Source organism: Varanus komodoensis, unplaced genomic scaffold (assembly GCF_004798865.1).
Source record: "Varanus komodoensis strain SLA01 unplaced genomic scaffold, ASM479886v1 scaffold11, whole genome shotgun sequence".
Classification (NCBI taxonomy): Eukaryota; Metazoa; Chordata; class Lepidosauria; order Squamata; family Varanidae; genus Varanus; species Varanus komodoensis.
This window is the reverse complement of record NW_025335317.1, coordinates 17,988,875-18,007,259: the sequence shown is the minus strand read 5'-3', so window position 1 is coordinate 18,007,259 and position 18,385 is coordinate 17,988,875. Positions and strand designations below refer to the sequence as shown.

General features: G+C 42.0%; 1 protein-coding gene across 1 annotated transcript in view; it reads left to right on the top strand.

Moving 5' to 3' along the window:
• The window catches only part of CDH23 (cadherin related 23), a 598,322-nt gene that overhangs the window by 130,482 nt on the left and 449,455 nt on the right, over positions 1 to 18,385 (top strand). Inside the window, exon 8 of the mRNA XM_044420488.1 lies at positions 3,363 to 3,440. Coding sequence (XP_044276423.1) covers positions 3,363 to 3,440 — 78 coding nt within the window. The remainder of the gene's footprint in view (positions 1 to 3,362; positions 3,441 to 18,385) is intronic.

Below are 18,385 nucleotides of genomic sequence, written 5' to 3'. Positions count from 1 at the left end.
TGCTTTTCATGCACCAGAATTCCCTATTAAAAGATTGAGGGCCAACAGGTATCTTCAGTAGAAAAGGGAAATGTAAATTCGCAGTGCCTCAGGTCTTGGCTTCTGTTTTGCTAGAACATCTTCTGCCCCTTGGGATGACAGCAGCAGATTTTCCACAAAGTCTAGGCTACCATTAATTGGGAAGAGCTTTTAACTTATTCTGCATGCTGGGGAGTATATTTCCCACTGTACTGTCAAACTGCTTTTTCAGGTGTGCTGCTGGTGCTTTGTGATCAGAACTGGGCACCTGCTGTATAGGTGAGCCAGAAACCAGATCTTGCAGAAACAAGACGCAAAATATTTCTGACAGGTCAATTAAAAGCCCTATTTCTGTTGTTCAGTCATGTCTGGCAGCCAAAGTGGATCTCTTAATAAGAGACAGCATTGGCTATGGTAACACTGGCTGTATACCAAAGTAAACCCATCTGTCACATGTGTTAGACTCTGCTTTTAAGAAATTTCCTGGTTTTCCTGCTCCCACAATAGCTCTGTTTTTCAGTCTGCTTCCCAGCCAATGAGGACCCACTGGATAGATCAGCTGATGTTTTGAATTTCAGAGTCTTGGTTCCTTCTGATACAATAGTAAGACTTGCCTCATAAGATTATTGCCAGCATAAATCCAATGATAATATGTAGTATAAATAGCTAAATATACTCATAGTTATAAAACAATTGTTTGTAAATAATGCATAACTATTATTTATAAATTACTTGTAACAGGTTAGTAAAATTATAAATAAATAATAAATAACATTAAAATAATTTATAATTTATATTTATTAGTAGTAGTGCTTTGCTTGCCTCATGTCTGATTTGCTGTCTGTTGCTCTAATCATGTCTGACTTCCATTATATAACCTTCTACAGGATCCAGGGTGTAGTTCATCATAGTTCCCAAAACTGTTTACTTAAACTTACTCTGAATAAATGGCCCCTAGTGAAAGGGCCGGCTGCTGCTGTTGAGGCAGGCATGTGTGCTTTATTTTACTCACTTGAGCTAAATAAACAGGTTACTGAAATAAGTGAACCTCATTATTAAAGCCGAAAGGAAGGCATGCTTTGGTGGAATTAAGGCTGACGAGGCAAAAGGCTCAGAGCCGTGGGAGCAACCTGAGGTATTAATCATGCACTAAAACAATAATTGCCATCTCCTATTCCCCTGCACAGGCGGCCAACCCCATGCAACAAAGAGAAATAGTAACTTCAAAGGAACAGCCATTTGTCTTTGGCAAGATGTGTACAGTATCTGCAGCCCTAAAGGCTCAGTGACTTTGGGATCATGGCTGGTGCCGAAGATGGTTCTAAAGGCCTTTCTGAAAGTGGGCCTGAAAGGGTGTGTTGATGATGGCCTTGTTACAAGGCTAGCCATTGCTCCCTTTAACATTTTTAATTCAATATTTCGTATTGTGGAGGAGTTGAATAGCAGGAGGTGCGTAACTTCTGAATGTTTGAAACTCCATCAGAAGCACAAGCAAGGCATAGAGTTTTTGTGTTCATGCATGCGATGTTACTGCTAAATAGTGATGGGTGGAGTCCCGTCCAACTTGGTTTGGAATTAGCTTAGTAATTACTGAGCTTATCTGGTGAGTTTGGAAAACAACCTTTCTTGTTCACAAAGTTATTTCCTGTCTGAGATGTTATTACAGGCATGCTAATGGTATCATGGACATGCATTCCAACACATTCGCACCTGGGAAATGGGGTTCTAGTACTAATTCTGGCAGATGGCTACTTGGTAATTTTATACCCAATTCCAGTTCCAATGCAAAACCAAATAGTTTTAGGAAGGGCTCTGTATATGTATGAAACACAGCAACCACATACTTTCTTTTGGTAAGATCTGATCCAAGGATAGAGAGGAGATCTTCACTAAATACAGGGATCCTAGGTTGGTTGGCCTGCTCATGTAGCTCTCGGCCATCAACAAGAGTTTCAGAGAGAGGAAGATGAAGAACTTAAAGCATTTTGTGCATGTGCCTGCAAGAAGGTGAGGTTGGGTAGCCGGTGTACCCAGTGTTGACCGTGCATGCTTGGAACTTCATTCTGTGCTCTGAGCTGGGGAAGAACTTCACATGGAAAAGGCACTTGCTCTGGAATACATCTGAGCATGATGAGCCACAGAGATTTGCATCCCTGGCCTGGCAATTATGAACTTCTGAACTACCAGTCAAAAGCCATATGCTGCTTGCAGTTGGTGCTTGTGACATTCTCACAACTGTATTCCATGCCAAAATCACAATAGTGATGGGCACCATCTTGGAGAAACAACCAAGATAAGTTCCTGATACTTAAATTTTGGGAATGAAAGAGGTAGTTGTGCTTGGTGTGAGTTTCAAGGTCCTGAAGACTTAGACTCTTTAGATGGAGAGGATGGGACCTGGGAAACTGGAACTCCAGAAATTGAGATGGGAGAAGCGGAGGGGCTTATCTGAAGGCTGCCCCCTCCAGGTGTTCAGGCAGACTCTGAGAAGCAACAGGATCTACAACTGCCGGGAGGGGGCATGGGACAGGAGCTCCAGGAGTCAGACAAGTCTGATGTGACTCTTATCCCCATGACATGACACTGGGAGAGAAAGTACACCAACTACAGGGCTGGCGTACAGATAAGAGGATTGCCTGCCTCTAAAAGGGCCTCGCAGGGGAAGGGGGGCCAGCATTATTCAAAACGAGGATTCTCAGAAGTAGTTGCTAGGTTGGGTTGAATGAATTGCTCTGTGCATGCTAAGAGAGTCATTATGTGGTGATTGTGCTAACTGCATGCACTTTAGAGAATATAGAACTTTTGTCACAGAACTGTCTATAACTCTGAATGTACAAATAGGGAAATCTAGCTTCCAACATTTACTCTGAGTGCGTAGAAGATGCACTATGCCTGCAAAAGGAACATCCCTTTGAGAGATGTATGGATCATGTATGCAATTAATAAAAATGTGGAAATGTGTTAATTAAAAAAACCCCACCATTGGAAAGTCTCTTAATATTTATGCATCCTGGATAGGAATGACACCCAGTGTACCATCTCATTTCTTTTATCACCTCATCATTTTTCTTCTGGCATACACCCACTGAAATCCAGGTTTTTCTCTCCCCTTCCACTTTAGCACTGGACCAATTTGCTGTGCCTGAATAAAATGAGGGATAAGTGCTTTTCAGTAGCTCAGCTGGGCCCAGATATTGCTTTGGTCATGCAAAGATCTCCCTTTTTGCCCACTGTAATCCAAAGTATTTTGCTCAGAGCTGTGTTCTAACAAAATGTTTATTTGCTCAATCTATACAAGACTTCACAAATATAAATAAAAATTTTATCTTTCCCAACTTCTTCAGGTCTGAGCAATCGATTGCCGTACTTCATAAATTATTTCTTTGACACGTATCTGTTGATCAACGAAGACACTCCAGTGGGTGAGTGCATTAAGGTTTGTTTTTAATGAGTAAAATGGCATTTTGCATCCAACTGTCTTGGGGCGGTGGGGAGAAAGTCAGAATGGCAATTCAGCATGTTGATTTAAAGGAACTGCCTATAAAAGGAAAGCAGGTCTCCTCCTAGAGCTTTTAAAATATCACTTTTGTTGCTTTCTGAGTGCTGATACTGCCTCATAAATAGAATGTCTAAGTTCTGATCGACAGAAAATGAGATGAGGTGCAGTATGAAGGTGGTTGTGATAGCCCATGTTAAAAAAAAGGAAAGCCCGGGATGCTAAAACCTGAATGCTAGGATGTATTCACTTACCCCGTTCCATTGTAATTTAGGCTTTCGTATTTTGGAAAGTTTTTATGTCTCATGATAGATGGTGGGGAGTGCCACAACGTGTTAGGGGATCTGTATGTAGTTTTACTAGTTGGCAAAAGGTTTCAGGGTTTGATCAACCAGTGCTGCTTTTATATATTTATTTTGGCAGTGATCAGTTTTAGTAAATGTAGAAATCATTTGGGTCTTTCTTGGCTTCTTTCCAGACTCACAGTCCATTAATGTCCTTCAGTCGGAGCCTGGGAGTGGCTTGTAATATTGCTCGAATTGCTTGTAGGCCCTGTGTGTGCACAAACACAGAGTCTTAAGCTTTCTGTGCCCAAGCTAATAGTTCTGATTTTACCAGGGTCCCAACAGCAGAACCCTCTATTTTCGTGCATGTGTTTCCTCCCATGAATTCATACTTGGGGCACCCCTATGTTCATGCATCTCTAGGGAAAGGAGGTCAGATGAAGATTTTCAAAAATATATAGGATAATTAAGAGATCCTTTAACAAGGAGACTGAACTTGATCTGGTTAGCAGGAATAGATTTGTGTAATTCCAGTAATTCTTAGATCCCTCGAAACAGGCCTGGCACATTATTAGGATTATAAATATTTTGCATTGGCTTGACTTTCTAACATAACAAATCCATGTGGGAGTCCTCTCTTCAAATTCCAGGTGTATATACTGGCCACCTTTCATCTCAGGCATAGAGTCATTGCATTTCCTGTTCTAGAGGAAATGAAGCAAGCACGGCATTTCCGACCTTTCCCTTCAGTCGTCCGATTTGTCTTCCCCACTCTCCTGATATGCTAACCAGGACTATCAACACATAAGGAAGAGGTATTTGACAGGTAGGACTCTGGTCAGCACTGGGCATTTGCACAACTAAAGTCCTGTTGAGTCAGCCTGCCATCAGTCCCCACTGGCGTGTTCGCTGCTAGTTCACACAGTGGGCTATGGCTGATTTATTTTTTTTTAGTTTATTAGATTTTCCTTCTACATAAGCAGCAGAAATCTTTGGTGCAATGTGCAGGCGCAGATTTCATAAATATATGGAGTGAGAGAAGTGAAGTAACAGCCTTTGCCCTGGAGGCCTGTTTCTTCAATCACAGATGTTCTATGGCTGGCTCCTTCCCTTAAAAGTGTTCTGCACATTCTCAAAGGTATTGCTTTTTCAAAAAAGCCCACATATCCAGGAACAAAATGAGAGTAGGCAGGCTTGGCCAGGATATAAGCTATACTGAAGGCTTTCCAGTCTTCTTTCTTCATTGGAAATCCTGTTGCAAGAGAAGCAAGAAACCCCCTTTGGCAAAAATGCAAGGCGGGAAGACAAGGAAATGCCTCCATAGTTCTTTCGGTTCTGTACAGGATAAGTGAAAGCTTCTGAGTTTAAGGGCTTGCAAACATCATGCTAGGAATGCATCCTTGGACTCTTAATTCTCCCACCCCGGAAGCAGGCCTCCTTTTTACCTCTTCACATGCGGAGCTGTATGGTGTCAGTTGGTGGATACAGTATGAAGTCATTGACAAATGGACTGAGCTTCGTTCAAGTGGGATACTGTTTGTGTTGATCTAATGAAGGTTCCAGCCAAACTTCCACAGTGGTCAGAGTTCGGGCACCTTTTGCCCACACTGCCTGAGTGAAGCCACTGGCTCACATCCCTCGGTACTGCCTCTGCCAGGAGTACCCTGGTACCTGCTTAATGGAAAGGGTTGTCCAGCAGGTATATAATTGTGCCCGGCCTTCAAACTGTGTAGACTACAAGAATTTGTGCTGGTTAGAAAAGTCTCCCTCTAGTGGCTGCAAACTTTAAACACGTGGACACCTTAAAACTAATTAGCGCCTTTTAAAAATGAAAATGACCCCAAAGTACAAGTTCTTAGAGTACCCTTCTCATACATGTGTCCAGGTTTCATGGCATTGTGACAGGGAAAGTTGGATGGGCAGATTTCCATCCTCTTTTATTACAGGTAAGTTACATGTGTGGGTGAGTTATCACAGATGCTATTTTAATTTAACTCACTTTGTCTCCTTTACAGAGGAGTCAGGTACATACATAGGTGATGAAGGTGAACCAGGTCACAGTAAGAACCATGCAGGCACCCGAAAGTTAATGAAACAAACAACACAGTATTTTACACCCATCCTTTAAATGGGCTAACACAGCTTTAATGAAGCTGGTGCCTTCCAGATATTCTGGACTGCAACTCCTGGCATTCCTAGATATTGGCCATGCTGGCTGTGGCTGGTGGAAGTTGAACTCCAAAACTTTTGGAAGGCACCAGGTTGGGAAGACTGCCCTAAAGTCCTTTGATGTGGTTAAGGATTCTGATTTTGAACAGGGCTGATATCTCCTAAGTACCGTAAATTAGTTCTGTGAGCTAATAAGACAGCAGCATCAATCCTTTCAAATTTTTTTTCCCTCTGACTCATGATTTCTGTTGTGTCCTCAGCTGGCTAATGAGCACTAAGAAAAGTATCAGGCGGTGGCAGCAATGGAATGAGATGGAATGCTTTGCAATATTTTCCTCTCTTGCAAACTGTGCATTCCCTTCTTTGGTGATTTTTCAGGAAGCTTTTTGCCATTTCCCCCCCACTGGGCACAGGGGAGAAGCTCTGCCATTCCAGCACACGATCCGCTAACTGGTATTCAGAGGGTAGCAGAATGAGTCCTTTTCACAGCCTCAATCAAGGGCAAATTGGTCACCATGCTTTTGAATAGACCTTCTTTGTAGTGTGATGACATTATGCACAGCAAGTCACCTCTGGTACTGAGGGAAAAATTTAGACACTACTACCCTCACTCCGAATTTGCCTTCTTGGTGCACAACTATATCCATATTTAGTAAACTCTGGATGGCTGTATGATGATGTCATGCTATTGGGGAATAGGGTTATTTCTCAAACAAAAACTCATCAGGGGAAATGCAAAGTGCATTATCCCAGTTTAGGAAAGGAAACTAACCCTTGGGGAAACATCTTGTTGCCCTTGGACAGTTCTGCTTTTATGCATGTGTGCTGGATATCAAGCCCTGCTGGTGTCACTTGGTCACCCTTAGCTTGCTCCCATCTTCTGTGACTCATTTATATTAATAAAACAATTTTCTTTCTTCCCACCCTCCCTCCAACGAATTCCCCCCTGCAGTTTCTACCTGGCTTGGATTTTACTGCCTCCTTCTTCCTTCATGTGATACCTAAAGGAGTGTTAAGCAACAATTAAAGAGATAATTCCCTCTCTAATCACTTACATGAGTAAATTAGTCTTGTCAGGAGCTATTAAGACAGAGAGCTTAGAATTCATTAGGCTAGATTGGGCCTATGGAGCTTTTGGCATTGCTGCTAGTCCAGGCTGATTAATTTCCTTGAAAACACCATCAATGCCCATCTGTTTCATTTAGATCTTTGGAGAGCAATTTTCAGGTGGACTGACCCCCTCGTCAGTTATTTCACCCAGAAGTAATGACTGACATACACAACCTACTGCAGTGTGAAGAGTAAACTGTGTATATAAAAGTAAAATATTCATATACACTTCCTCTCAAGGCCTGTAGCTGAAATTCGGCTGGGGTTTTGAAACTGATCAGAGGAAGTTCTAGTGCTGTTTTCTCCTCTAAAGTTTATGTCTCTATGAAGATCTTGCCATTTTCTGCCAGTTTTCCAGGCTCCTACAGCTGTATTCCAGTCTCCTCTCTCTAATGGGATTGGCATGGCAAATCTTTGAGTAAGCTTAGCTGGTAACCTTGTGGTCCATTCCTCGGTTCTGCTCTCCAAGGCAATGCACAAAATATGTGCGTGTCTTCACAACACGGTTCCCTATTACTACCATTCATAAGAAAACACCATCTTCTGAGGAGTGGCATGAGTGACCCTGGGAGTTCAAAAGGAGGAGCCCATTGAGGTTTTTAAGACAGAGAAACAACTACTTCCAGTTTCTCTTAAAGCTTTGTACAACAAGATTTCCCTTTTCTCATCTGGGTTATTGTCTGGCTAAGTGTTGTGGTTGGGAATGAGACAAGACTGAGGAAGCCTGCTTTAAGATATCAAAGCCAGGCTGGTGCAGTAGGCAGGTTTTATATAATACTGAAATGTAAATGGGAAGGTCTATAATGTTCTGTTGATCAGATAAAGACCAGGGACTTGCTGATTGTACCAGATCTGGACAATACAAGAAGATGCAGTTGCTTGCCAGTGGGCAGATGTTTCTCAGCCCTATTTCCTTCTAGGATAGAAGACGACCCTAAGACCTGATGGCAAGCCCTGGAGACCTCGCTAGTCTGGATTGTAGTGTCTGTATGAAGTTCCTGCTTTGAGATCTAGAGATTTCAGAGATAGTTGTTTTCAGTTTATTTTTGGATGACATAAGGGTAGATACACTGTTACGTGTGCATGCATAAGGTTTGTGTGTAAGAATGTTATTGAAATAGAAAGATATGATTGGGTTTAAACTGTTTCACCTAATTAATGCAAGTGAAAACCTTGCTTGTGTTGATCATTTTTTGCTTGATATTAAATTGTTCTAACTGGGGTCATTCAAATTATAGGAGTTCCAGAACTGTGATTTTAGGGTGCCTATTCAGTGTATCTTACTGGATGGGGTTTACTAGTTTCACAAAACCTAGGTTGATACAGTTGGTTATTGGCAAAGTCATAGGGTCCGGATGAGATTAAATAACTTCCCCAGTTTTCCCTATTATGTGGAGAAGAACAGATGTGCATGTCTTCCCACACACCTGGTATGCTTTGTACCACACCCTCCATGGCCACATTCCTCTTCCCTTCTTCATTTGGTGTGCCCCAGTTTTTAATGCAGCTTTTCCCCACTGACAAAATTTGAAATGCCTCCTGAAACTTGGTTACTGGCTGTAAAAGCTTTAAGCTGAAATATGCAGACTTCTGCCTTTGGGCCTACATCTTTTTGTCTTCTGTCTCTTCCATCATGGGTGCTTCCTTTTAGACTTGAGCTGCCTGTAAAGCATCATGCATATTGCTGGAGTGTATAAATAAACAATTTCTGTGTAGAAGACAGATGTAGAAGATTTCTATGTAGAAGATCTCCTGGAGATTGCAAATTCCGATACATCTTTCCTTGCTAGGACCAATGAAACCTGATGTTTGCATGCAAACACTGAACTATATCATGCTTTATTGTGATCCGCCTGCTCACTTCCCGTTCTAATCTAGCATGGCCCCTAGGAGGAGTTCAGAAGCTCTCATTTCCTTGGTTGATTAATGGCAGCTCGTTTGATGTCTGAACATCGCAAATTGCAGTTCAACTTAACTATGGTTCCTTTGAATCCAGACAACATCAAATGATTTGTGAAGCTGGTTTGTTTCCACGTAACATAGTTAAGATGAACTACAGTTTAGGGTTCAAATATGTTGCTAACCTGTGATTAATTGAAATTGGGAGTGCATGCTTCTGATCTATCTCACTGCAGCAGAGAAGCAGAGGGGAGGGAGCACAGGAGACTGGCATGGAGGCTAGGTTTGATCCTGTCAAGGCGAGGAATAATTTTTTGTTACATTTGAATGAGGCCAGTGCATGTATGCATGCACACAAGGAAATTTAAAGCTAGAGGAAATGTGCAGGACCAAAGAAAATACTGCAGGCGACTTGATGAGATACTAATTGGGCATCAACCATGTGCAAATTAAATAAAGCCCCGCGGATTGCTGGAAAGCTTTAGAAGAGTCAGTAGTGAGCCACCTGTTAAAGTGTATATGTTTACCTTGAACACTCTTTAATGCAAAGTTAAATGCCCTTAAATAACACCAATTTCAATACATCAAACAAAGAATGCTCAACTGTGCAGGGCTGTGCATGCTCTCGCTGTTATTTATGAGGTATTTTTGTTTTGTATTCGGCACGCCTATCGATGAGTCTTGGAGATCAGTGTGTGTTAGGACAAGCAGTTTCTTTAAATTCTTCCATATGCCATTTTTCAGCTGAAAACCTTTTGCTTCCATGTTGCCTTTTCCTCATTGATGAAAAAATACTATCCATCGGGAGCATACTTTGAACTCACATTGTAGACAAGCAACCTCAGTGCAACCTTACTACAAGGGGTAGAACACTGTGAAAATTTACCTAAAGTAGCTGCAGTAAGAAGGCTGTAATGATAGAAGCGGAAGTTTGCCTCTTCATTAACAGGGAAAGCAATGGAAGTTCACAAGTTCTGCTATGGTGCAGAAAATCTATTTAGTATTGTGTATGTCTGTATGTCAGATCTCTCCAGGTTTGTCATTTTTGGATCTATTTTATAATTCTTGAAGACTGTTTAAGTGCTAGGTCATGTATGAATGAAGTCATCTCAATAAGAGTGCTTAAAAGAAGGTGAGAAGAAATTTATTTCTGAGAAAAGCTTAGTGTTTTTCTATTTCTGCCTCCCACAGTTTTCTCCATTGCCTTTGAAAAATCCAGGTATCTTATGAATCATTGCTGCATCCATCGACAGGACCTTTCATGCAACAAATTTCCGGGGATTGGGAGCGGGGGGACACAGAATCATTTTAGCACTTCTTTTTGTCAATATCATTGACTGTCCTCTCTCAGTCCTTCTTGCATTTTCTCCAAATCACAGGATGAGCCTTTCTCTTGATAAATCTATCTAGTGCGAAGGGAAGAAATCCCTTTGGTTAGCATATCTTTTTCAGTTTCCTTTCTGACAGGTGTGAACCAGCCATTGTCTACCTATCTGAGCATTGCACCACACCCCTTGACAGCTCATGAATGGTGGAATTCCCTTTGCCTCTTAATTAAGAACCTGCTAACTATACAGAAATATATTATGCTTTGGCTTCAACTTGTCTCCTGAGGAAACATAAATGGAACTTGGCTATTTAGATACTTGGAATATGCTCTGTATAACCTGCTTTCATTTTGTACCTTGCTTACATTCTTTTTGATATCTTTCTTCCCATATGAATATTTTTTTCTTAATGCAGACTCTGAAATCAGCTGTTTGTTTTATGCACCAAAGAGTATATAATCCACCCCCCTGCCCTGCCTAGTTGCTTGGTTTTACATTGCTGGCTTTGAGTTGGAAGGAAGGAATGACGGACGGATGGACGGATGGAAGGGGGAAATGGGTTGAAGCTCTCTCAGTAGCATCTGGATTTCAGTCCTTATCTCACACTGGTCAGCCTACAAGCCAGGGAGAATAGAGTGCTTGTGAGAGAATAAAAGCAAGAAGATTGTATGGCAGTCAATCTGCCTTGCAGGATTGGTACATGCAGAGTGCATACTCTGATTTTATCTTCTATAGGCGTATGAAAAAAGGTTTTTGTGGACATGGGGAACCTGTGGTTTTCCAAATGCTGCTGAATTCCAGCTTCAGTCATCCCTTGCAAGTGGGATGGGAAGTGCCGATGGGAACTGGAGTCTAATGCCATGTGGAAAACTACTGGTTCCCCACTTGTGCTCTGAATCAGCCTCACTATGCAACTAGATTTCTGTTTCTCTGGGTCATCATGAGGAACAGCTCTTAGGAGGCTTTGGACAAGCTGGTGGGCCTTCTTCATTAGCAGGACTTGGTAGGCTGCCTGAATCAGGATCCACCTGAGCCTGCACTTGAACAGCACCAGGTAGAAGGGTTCAAACGCCATTTTTATTTTCAGCAGTGCCCCCAAAGTAGTATTGCTCCACAGCATTATGGGCAGTTACAATTGCTGTGAGACCCAGCCATTCAGTGTGAGTCAAAGCACAAGCCTGAAGAATATTTTTAGACTGAAGTGAAATATACAATTGTTTCCATGGGATCCTATTTATAAGGAAGTTTCATGTCAAGAAAAATCACTGGTATCTTTTTTCCTTCTTGTCTGTAATGAATGACAATATAAATTTGCCTTAGGCTAAAGAATCCAAATCCGTTTACATTTTTCTCAGGTGTAATTGTCCTGCCACTCTGTCCCTCATTTCCCCAGGATTCAAGTTAACTGGTTGAAAGTAATGAATGGTAAACATCTGAATAAACTATGTCAGAAAGTCAAAACTTAATGTCCAGTATATGAGCAGCCTGATTCTCAGCACCTTTTCTGACGTCTGCCCACAAGATTGCCTTGTACATGCCCATGATGTGGTAATAGAGAAGTAGAGAAGTAAAGACCCAGAGGCTGGGAATTCTTGTAGCCAACACGTTTGCAAGGCTGTGTTGTCCCTGAGGAGTCAAATCAATATTGGGTGTGCAAGCTGCAGCCCCCTGTTGATTTTTGTCTGCTGTCAAATGTGCTGTGCATGCAATCAGTTCAGACCTGTGGCAAGAGCATCTGTCCCCTCCCCAGCAGCCCACAGGAAGGTAGGAAGCAAGGAAGAAGAGAAAAAAGGACCCATTCATTTCAGGATGAGGTCCCAACTGCTACCACCAGCTGGAGCAAATACCAACCTTGGCTAAAGACAAAAGAAGTTGCCTCACCCTCGTCTTACCTTTGGTGCTTCCAGAAAAGACTTGTATCCTGCCACTATTTACAGAATATTAAGTGGGGGCAGATATAATTGTTTTCCACTTGTAACAACCCCCCCCCCCACACACACACATTTCTTCCAGCTTCCTTCTTCGAAGGAAAATCAATTTACTAAGAAGAGATGAAATAGCTTCACGACTGTTAGTGCACGGATCACTCTGTCTGGCAGTCTACTTCCTCCTCCTAGCTAAAAAGTACTTTTGTGGATTGACTGGAGCAGCAGTTTCTGATGCTCCCTTGTGCTGCCCTTTTGGCTGCTGCCCACTAGGCAAGAGGTTCCAGCGGGGTCCCCCGAGGCAGTGCTGTGGGGCTGAGTCGCTGGAACTCATTCGCAGCAGAGGCAGTCTGGGATGACGCAGTGACAGCAGAAATCTCACTCCGAAATCTCTGCTAGCAGCACTGCTGTGTGGTGTCTTTATATTATGCCTAGTCGGAAGCATCTTGGCAAATAGGGTCTCGTGTGTTGGAGTGACCGTGTCATGGGTAGCCAGCACGGTGCGGTGCTTAGCGAGCTGGGCTGTGGACCTGGAAGATGCAGGTGCTGCTCCGCACTGGGCCATGAATTTCCCTGGGTGATTTGGGGCCAGTCACAGACTCTCAGCCTAACCTACCTCACAGGGTTGTTGTGAGGGTGAGCTATGTAAGACACCTTGGGTTCCTCATGAGAGGAAACAAGGCCGGCTATAAATGCAGTGTAATAGTAGCAATAATAATTATCATAGTGTTAATGCGTAGAGATCATGGCTGCTGTGCACGAGACAATCCTTCTTGCCCTCCTTTCTGCTGGGTGAGAGATAATTGGCCGAAACTTTTGTTCAGATTACCAGTCCTGAATATAAACTATGACGAATACTAATGTTCACTGCTTGAACTGTTACATTAAGCACCTGTGCAGTTTGTTTATAATTCTGTAGAATGAGGTCAAGAGTTTGAAGAATTAAATTACTGTCTGCAATTATGCTATTTTAGGGCTCTATTTTGGCAGTGTGCTTAAGCATATGTTTTAATAACTTCATTTTGTGACTTGAAAATGTGCTTACAGATAAACATATGTTTGGGTTGGTTTTTTAACTAGCTCATTCTATGCTGTTTCGTGTTGCGTTCAATATATTGTATGCCTTCCATTTATAGCTTTGGAATATTTATAGCTAAGAGTAGGGAGATTCCTTTTCTCTTTATTACATGAGGACTCAAGATTGCAAACTTGCTGAGGTTGTGAACATTTTAATGTGACTATAGTTGGACCGAGGCTCTTAGAGTATTTGTTTATTTATTTATTGCACCATTTATATGCTGCCTTTGGGAAATGCCTAACACAAGGTAGTTTAAAACAACCAAAGGGCATTTTCTGTATGTTGCCAATTATGCTAATATTTTGTTGGCTAAAATTCTTAAAACGAATAAAGCACAAGTGTTGGGGTATGGGGAATATAGCAAAGGAAATCATGAGTACTGAGCACATATTGAGAAAGCATTCCTAAAATAAACTTGGGGTGAAACGTTCTAGCATGCAGAAGTGATTAAAAGGCTATTCTGATTAGGAGCATTTTCCCCCTGCCATCTAAGAGAGAATAGTATCTGGCACAACCAGGCCTCCATAGGGAGCAATTTGCCATAAGACATATAGCATAGGTATGGCACGAGACAGTCATTAAAACTCCCGCATCCATCCACAAGTGCTATTTTAAAATGAGAGGAGCAGTGAAAATACAGGTGTGACTTATATCCAGTTTAAGTTTAGGCGCAATGTTACTGCTTGGCCTGGTTTGCATATCACAGCCACCTGGTTTATTATGAATGAGCAAGCACCAGGGGAGAGGCAAGCCAAGGGTTCAGTTGTCATAATAAGCAATCCAGGGATGGAGGGTTGCTTGGCGTTTCCTGCTGGCTGTTGCAGTGGTTGGGCTGTGTGAAGCAGCACTTTGGCCCTTGTAATGGAACTGGGTTGATAGCACCCATTGGCTGTTACTGTATGCATGGGTATAGAACTTGGTGCTCTTAATGGTTGACCCATCTTTATTTTCCTCTACGGGTAGGAGAATTCCTGACTTGCACAAAGCAAAATTGCCAGATGCGCACAGCAAGAAGTCACAATTTTCTTTCTTGGAAGACAATGGAAGCCCCTGTGTATTCAGGACTTGGGATAGTACCCACTGATTCCAATGGAAAGAACAGATTTCTATTTTCATTTTAATGTTAAAGGGTTGGTTTGTGTGTGAGAGAAAGAGGAAAGAAGGAAGTGCATTTGCAAGCTGTTAAATTAGCAGTGTGCCAAAGAAAATCTTCCACAAATTTTTAACCATTCTCATTTAACAGATTTTTTTTCTAAGGGAAAAAATTGAAGGGGAAGAAATCGTGTAGACATTGTCATGGGTTTGGTTCAGGAGTCTTGTGCTTGCCTTCCTCATGAGGTGGCTGAGGGGTGGTGTGAGCATCCTGTCCCCCACTGTGTGATCGTTTCTCTGACTGCCTGTAGCTCCATTGTCTTCCCACGCTTTCCACCCAGGGGAAGGCATCGTGACATAATTCCTCCCATAGGACTTATTCAGATCAAGAAGTGTGGGAAGTCTGGCAGACAGTCCTGGAATATGTAATGAGAAGAAAAATGCAGACAGCACTTTTAACTGCCTTACAGTAATTAAGTGAGATCATAGAATCAGAGTGGAAAGAAGCCAGAGGGCTATTGAGACAGTGCAGGACTCTAAGTTAAACTATCTCTCTCGGGTGGCTGTCCAGTTGTGTCTTGAATGCCTCTTGTATGGGAGAGCCCACAGCCTCTGCAGGTCATGGGTGCCGTTCTCTTATTGCTCTAACAGTTGCCAGGTTCCTCCTAGAGTTCAGCTAGCACCTGGCTTCCTATAACTTGAGCCTGTTATTGTCTGTTCTGCATGCATGTTTTCTCTTTCATATTTTTATTTCTTTTGTACTTTTAACTGTTATGTTAAAATATTATCAGTACAGAAACATCGGGAATGTCTCTGTTTTAGACATTTGGATAACCCAAATGCTTGATGAAACAAAAGTGCTGTTTACATTGACAAAGCACAGTGGTACCTTGGCTCATGAACTTAATCTGTTCCAGGACTCTGGTCGTGACCAAATTGGTCATGAGCCAAATCAAATTTCCCCATAAGGTTCAATGTAAATAAGGTTAATCCGTTCTGTAACTATGTTTTTTTTTTTTAATCAGAAAAATTTAAAGCAAAGTAACAAAGAATAATAAAGATTGCGGCCACCCCCCCCCCCAGCATGACCACGATTGCGCCCATCATCCTGGCATGCTTGGAGGGAGACGGGTGCGATCGTGCTGGTGGGGGGAGATGTCTGAGATCGTGGTTGTGCTCATGCAGGAAAGACGGGTGCGATCTCGGCCATTCCCCCCCCCCCCCAGCACAGCTGCAGTTGTGCCTGTCTTCCCTGAGTCAAAATTTTTATGAAATGTTTGTTCTTGACCCGATTTAGTCATGAACTGAGGCATTCGTGAGCTGAGGTACCACTGTAACTCTGACTACTTTTAAAAGTAGTTTATTCTGTTTCAAATATTTTATGTGCTGGAGTAAAATTTCCAGTCCCACAACTTCTGTAAGTTTAGTGAAGCCATTTTAATTATCTCCGCCCCCCCCCCCACCCCAGTTGCTTTGCTCTGTATTTTTCTCATAATTCTTTGCCAAGGGCTCAGTATCCATGTACAGAAAACTTCCAGTAGAGAGTATTTCTAACAGAATTAATTGTCATCTTAATAGTGAATGGACTGAGAACTCTTGTAAATGAATAAGAATGAATAGGTATAAATCCTTTGGAATTGAGGCATATGCTTCTCTTCAAGGACAAGTCAGTATGTATTTTTTCATCTTCCTTTATTTTAATTTATTTTTCATTGGGCACAAAAGAAGGAGTGCTGCTAACTTCAATATAATAGGTGAGGCCATTGCCCCATTCACCAGCTAAGTGAGATTTACCTGACAGATTTAGTAAAAAATGGGTACACTGCATTATTGTTTTCCAGATGTTGAATGTGTGGAGAAAGCAAAATGCGATTCAAACACCAGTTTGACCTTGGCTTTAGAACCAACAAATAGGTTCTTTTAAAACAAATAGTATGGAAAAATTACACCAGAATAATAAAGATGCTCCTGGAACCTACTTCTGTTAAGTACAAAATAAAATTAACATTAGTTAAGACTACTGGGCAGTACCAAGAACACCACTAAGTATATACAAAATATCCCAGTGCAGATCATGGTGGGAGCTTTCTTTTGTTTTCTGTTCTGTTGAGCTGTTTTTTTTAAAATGGGGAGGGGGTATGTGAAAAGCCAGTAGAAAAATAATATATGACTTCCAGTATCACAAGGTAATCACTTGTGTGCACAGGTATGGATGAATTGATGCTCAATTCATTTTTTAAAAAGATACATCAGGTGAGGAAATGGCAGAAGAATTACAAACCACTGCTGACACTCACGGAAATGCAAGCTGGTTTTCATAATTTACTTTATTTTCTACAACTCAGAGCAGACTGAGAAGTGTCTGTATAAACATAATGGTGGCATGAGATTCAGTGTAGCAAAATATAAAAGCAAATTGTTCAAATAACTGAGCATTCAAGAAGTGTATGGTTGCACATTCAGTGAAGTTTGTGAAGACTTTAAGAACACAGTATTTTTAGTAGGGCAGAATATAAATTAAATGTACAAATGCTCAAGTCCCTTGCAAAATGATCACTGAAATATACAAGGGAATCAGTTTGTTACTAACTAATGATATGGAATTTCTGGAAAATTTTAAATGCGGAAATATGAAATAGAAGACACACGGACTTCCAAAGTGGAAGGGGATGATGGGGGGATGTATTCTCTGACATACTGGCTAGGGATGATCACCTGAAAAACAATTACACTTTTAAACCTGCCAGTGTTGCCTAAAGTTGTATTTGCAATTGGCATTCATTTGTTGTTCATAATGAACTTACACAATGATTTTTTGCTAAAAAATTAAGTGCTACATAATTTCCTGCTCCACTGTCATAAACAAGTCTATAGTGAATGAATATCCCACAACCCCACAACCGTCATGGTTTGCAGAAAAGTGACTAAAATATACTGAAATGGCTTGAAAAAGTCAGCCTTAACATATGCTACACTAGTCTTCTCCAATCTGCTGGACTTCAACTCCTGTGCACCAGGCTTTGCTAGAGAGAAGTTTGTTTTCCACAGATTTGGGGAATTCAAAGAATGGCACAGGGTGGGCAAGACAGAAACTTCCTGCCCCACCTCCACACCCAGAACCCCTCAAACTCTCTGCCTTTGTCCCTTTGTCCTTTGTTGTTGTTGTTAGTCGCGAAGTTGTGTCCGACCCATCACGACCCCATGGACAACATTCCTCCAGGCCTTCCTGTCCTCCACCGTCCCCCGGAGTCCACTCAAGCTCTCTCAGATCCACCTCATTCTCTGCCGTCCCCTCCTTCTTTTGCCATCTATTGTTCCCAGCATTAGGCTCTTCTCCAGGGAGTCCTTCCTTCTCATTAGGTGGCCAAAGTATTTGAGTTTCATCTTCAGCATCTGGCCTTCTAAAGAGCAGTAAGGGTTGATCTTCTCTAGGACTGACCGGTTTGATCGCCTTGCAGTCCAAGAGACTTGCAGGAGTCTCCTCCAGCACCGCAATTCAAAGGCCTCAATCCTTTGGTGCTCAGCCTTCCTTATGGCCCAACTTTGCAAGTGGGAAAACCATAGCCTTGACTATATGCACTTTCATTGGCAGGGTGATGTCTCTGCTTTTTAGCATGCTGTCTAGATTTGCCATAACTTTCCTCCCCAGGAGCAAGCGTCTTTTAATTTCTTGGCTGCAGTCCCCATCTGCGTTGATCTTGGAGCCCAGGAAAATAAAATCTGTCCCTACTTCCATTTCTTCCCCATCTATTTGCCAGGAAGTGAGAGGACCGGATGCCATGATCTTAGTTTTCTTAATGTTGAGTTTCAAGCCAGCTTTTGCGCTCTCCTCCTTCACCCGCATGAAGAGGCTCTTTAGTTCCTCTTCACTTTCTGTCATTAGAGTGGTATCATCTGTATATCTGAGGTTGTTGATATTTCTCCCAGCAATCTTAATTCCAGCTGGTGATTCATCCAGCCCCACCTTTCTCATGATGTGCTCTGCA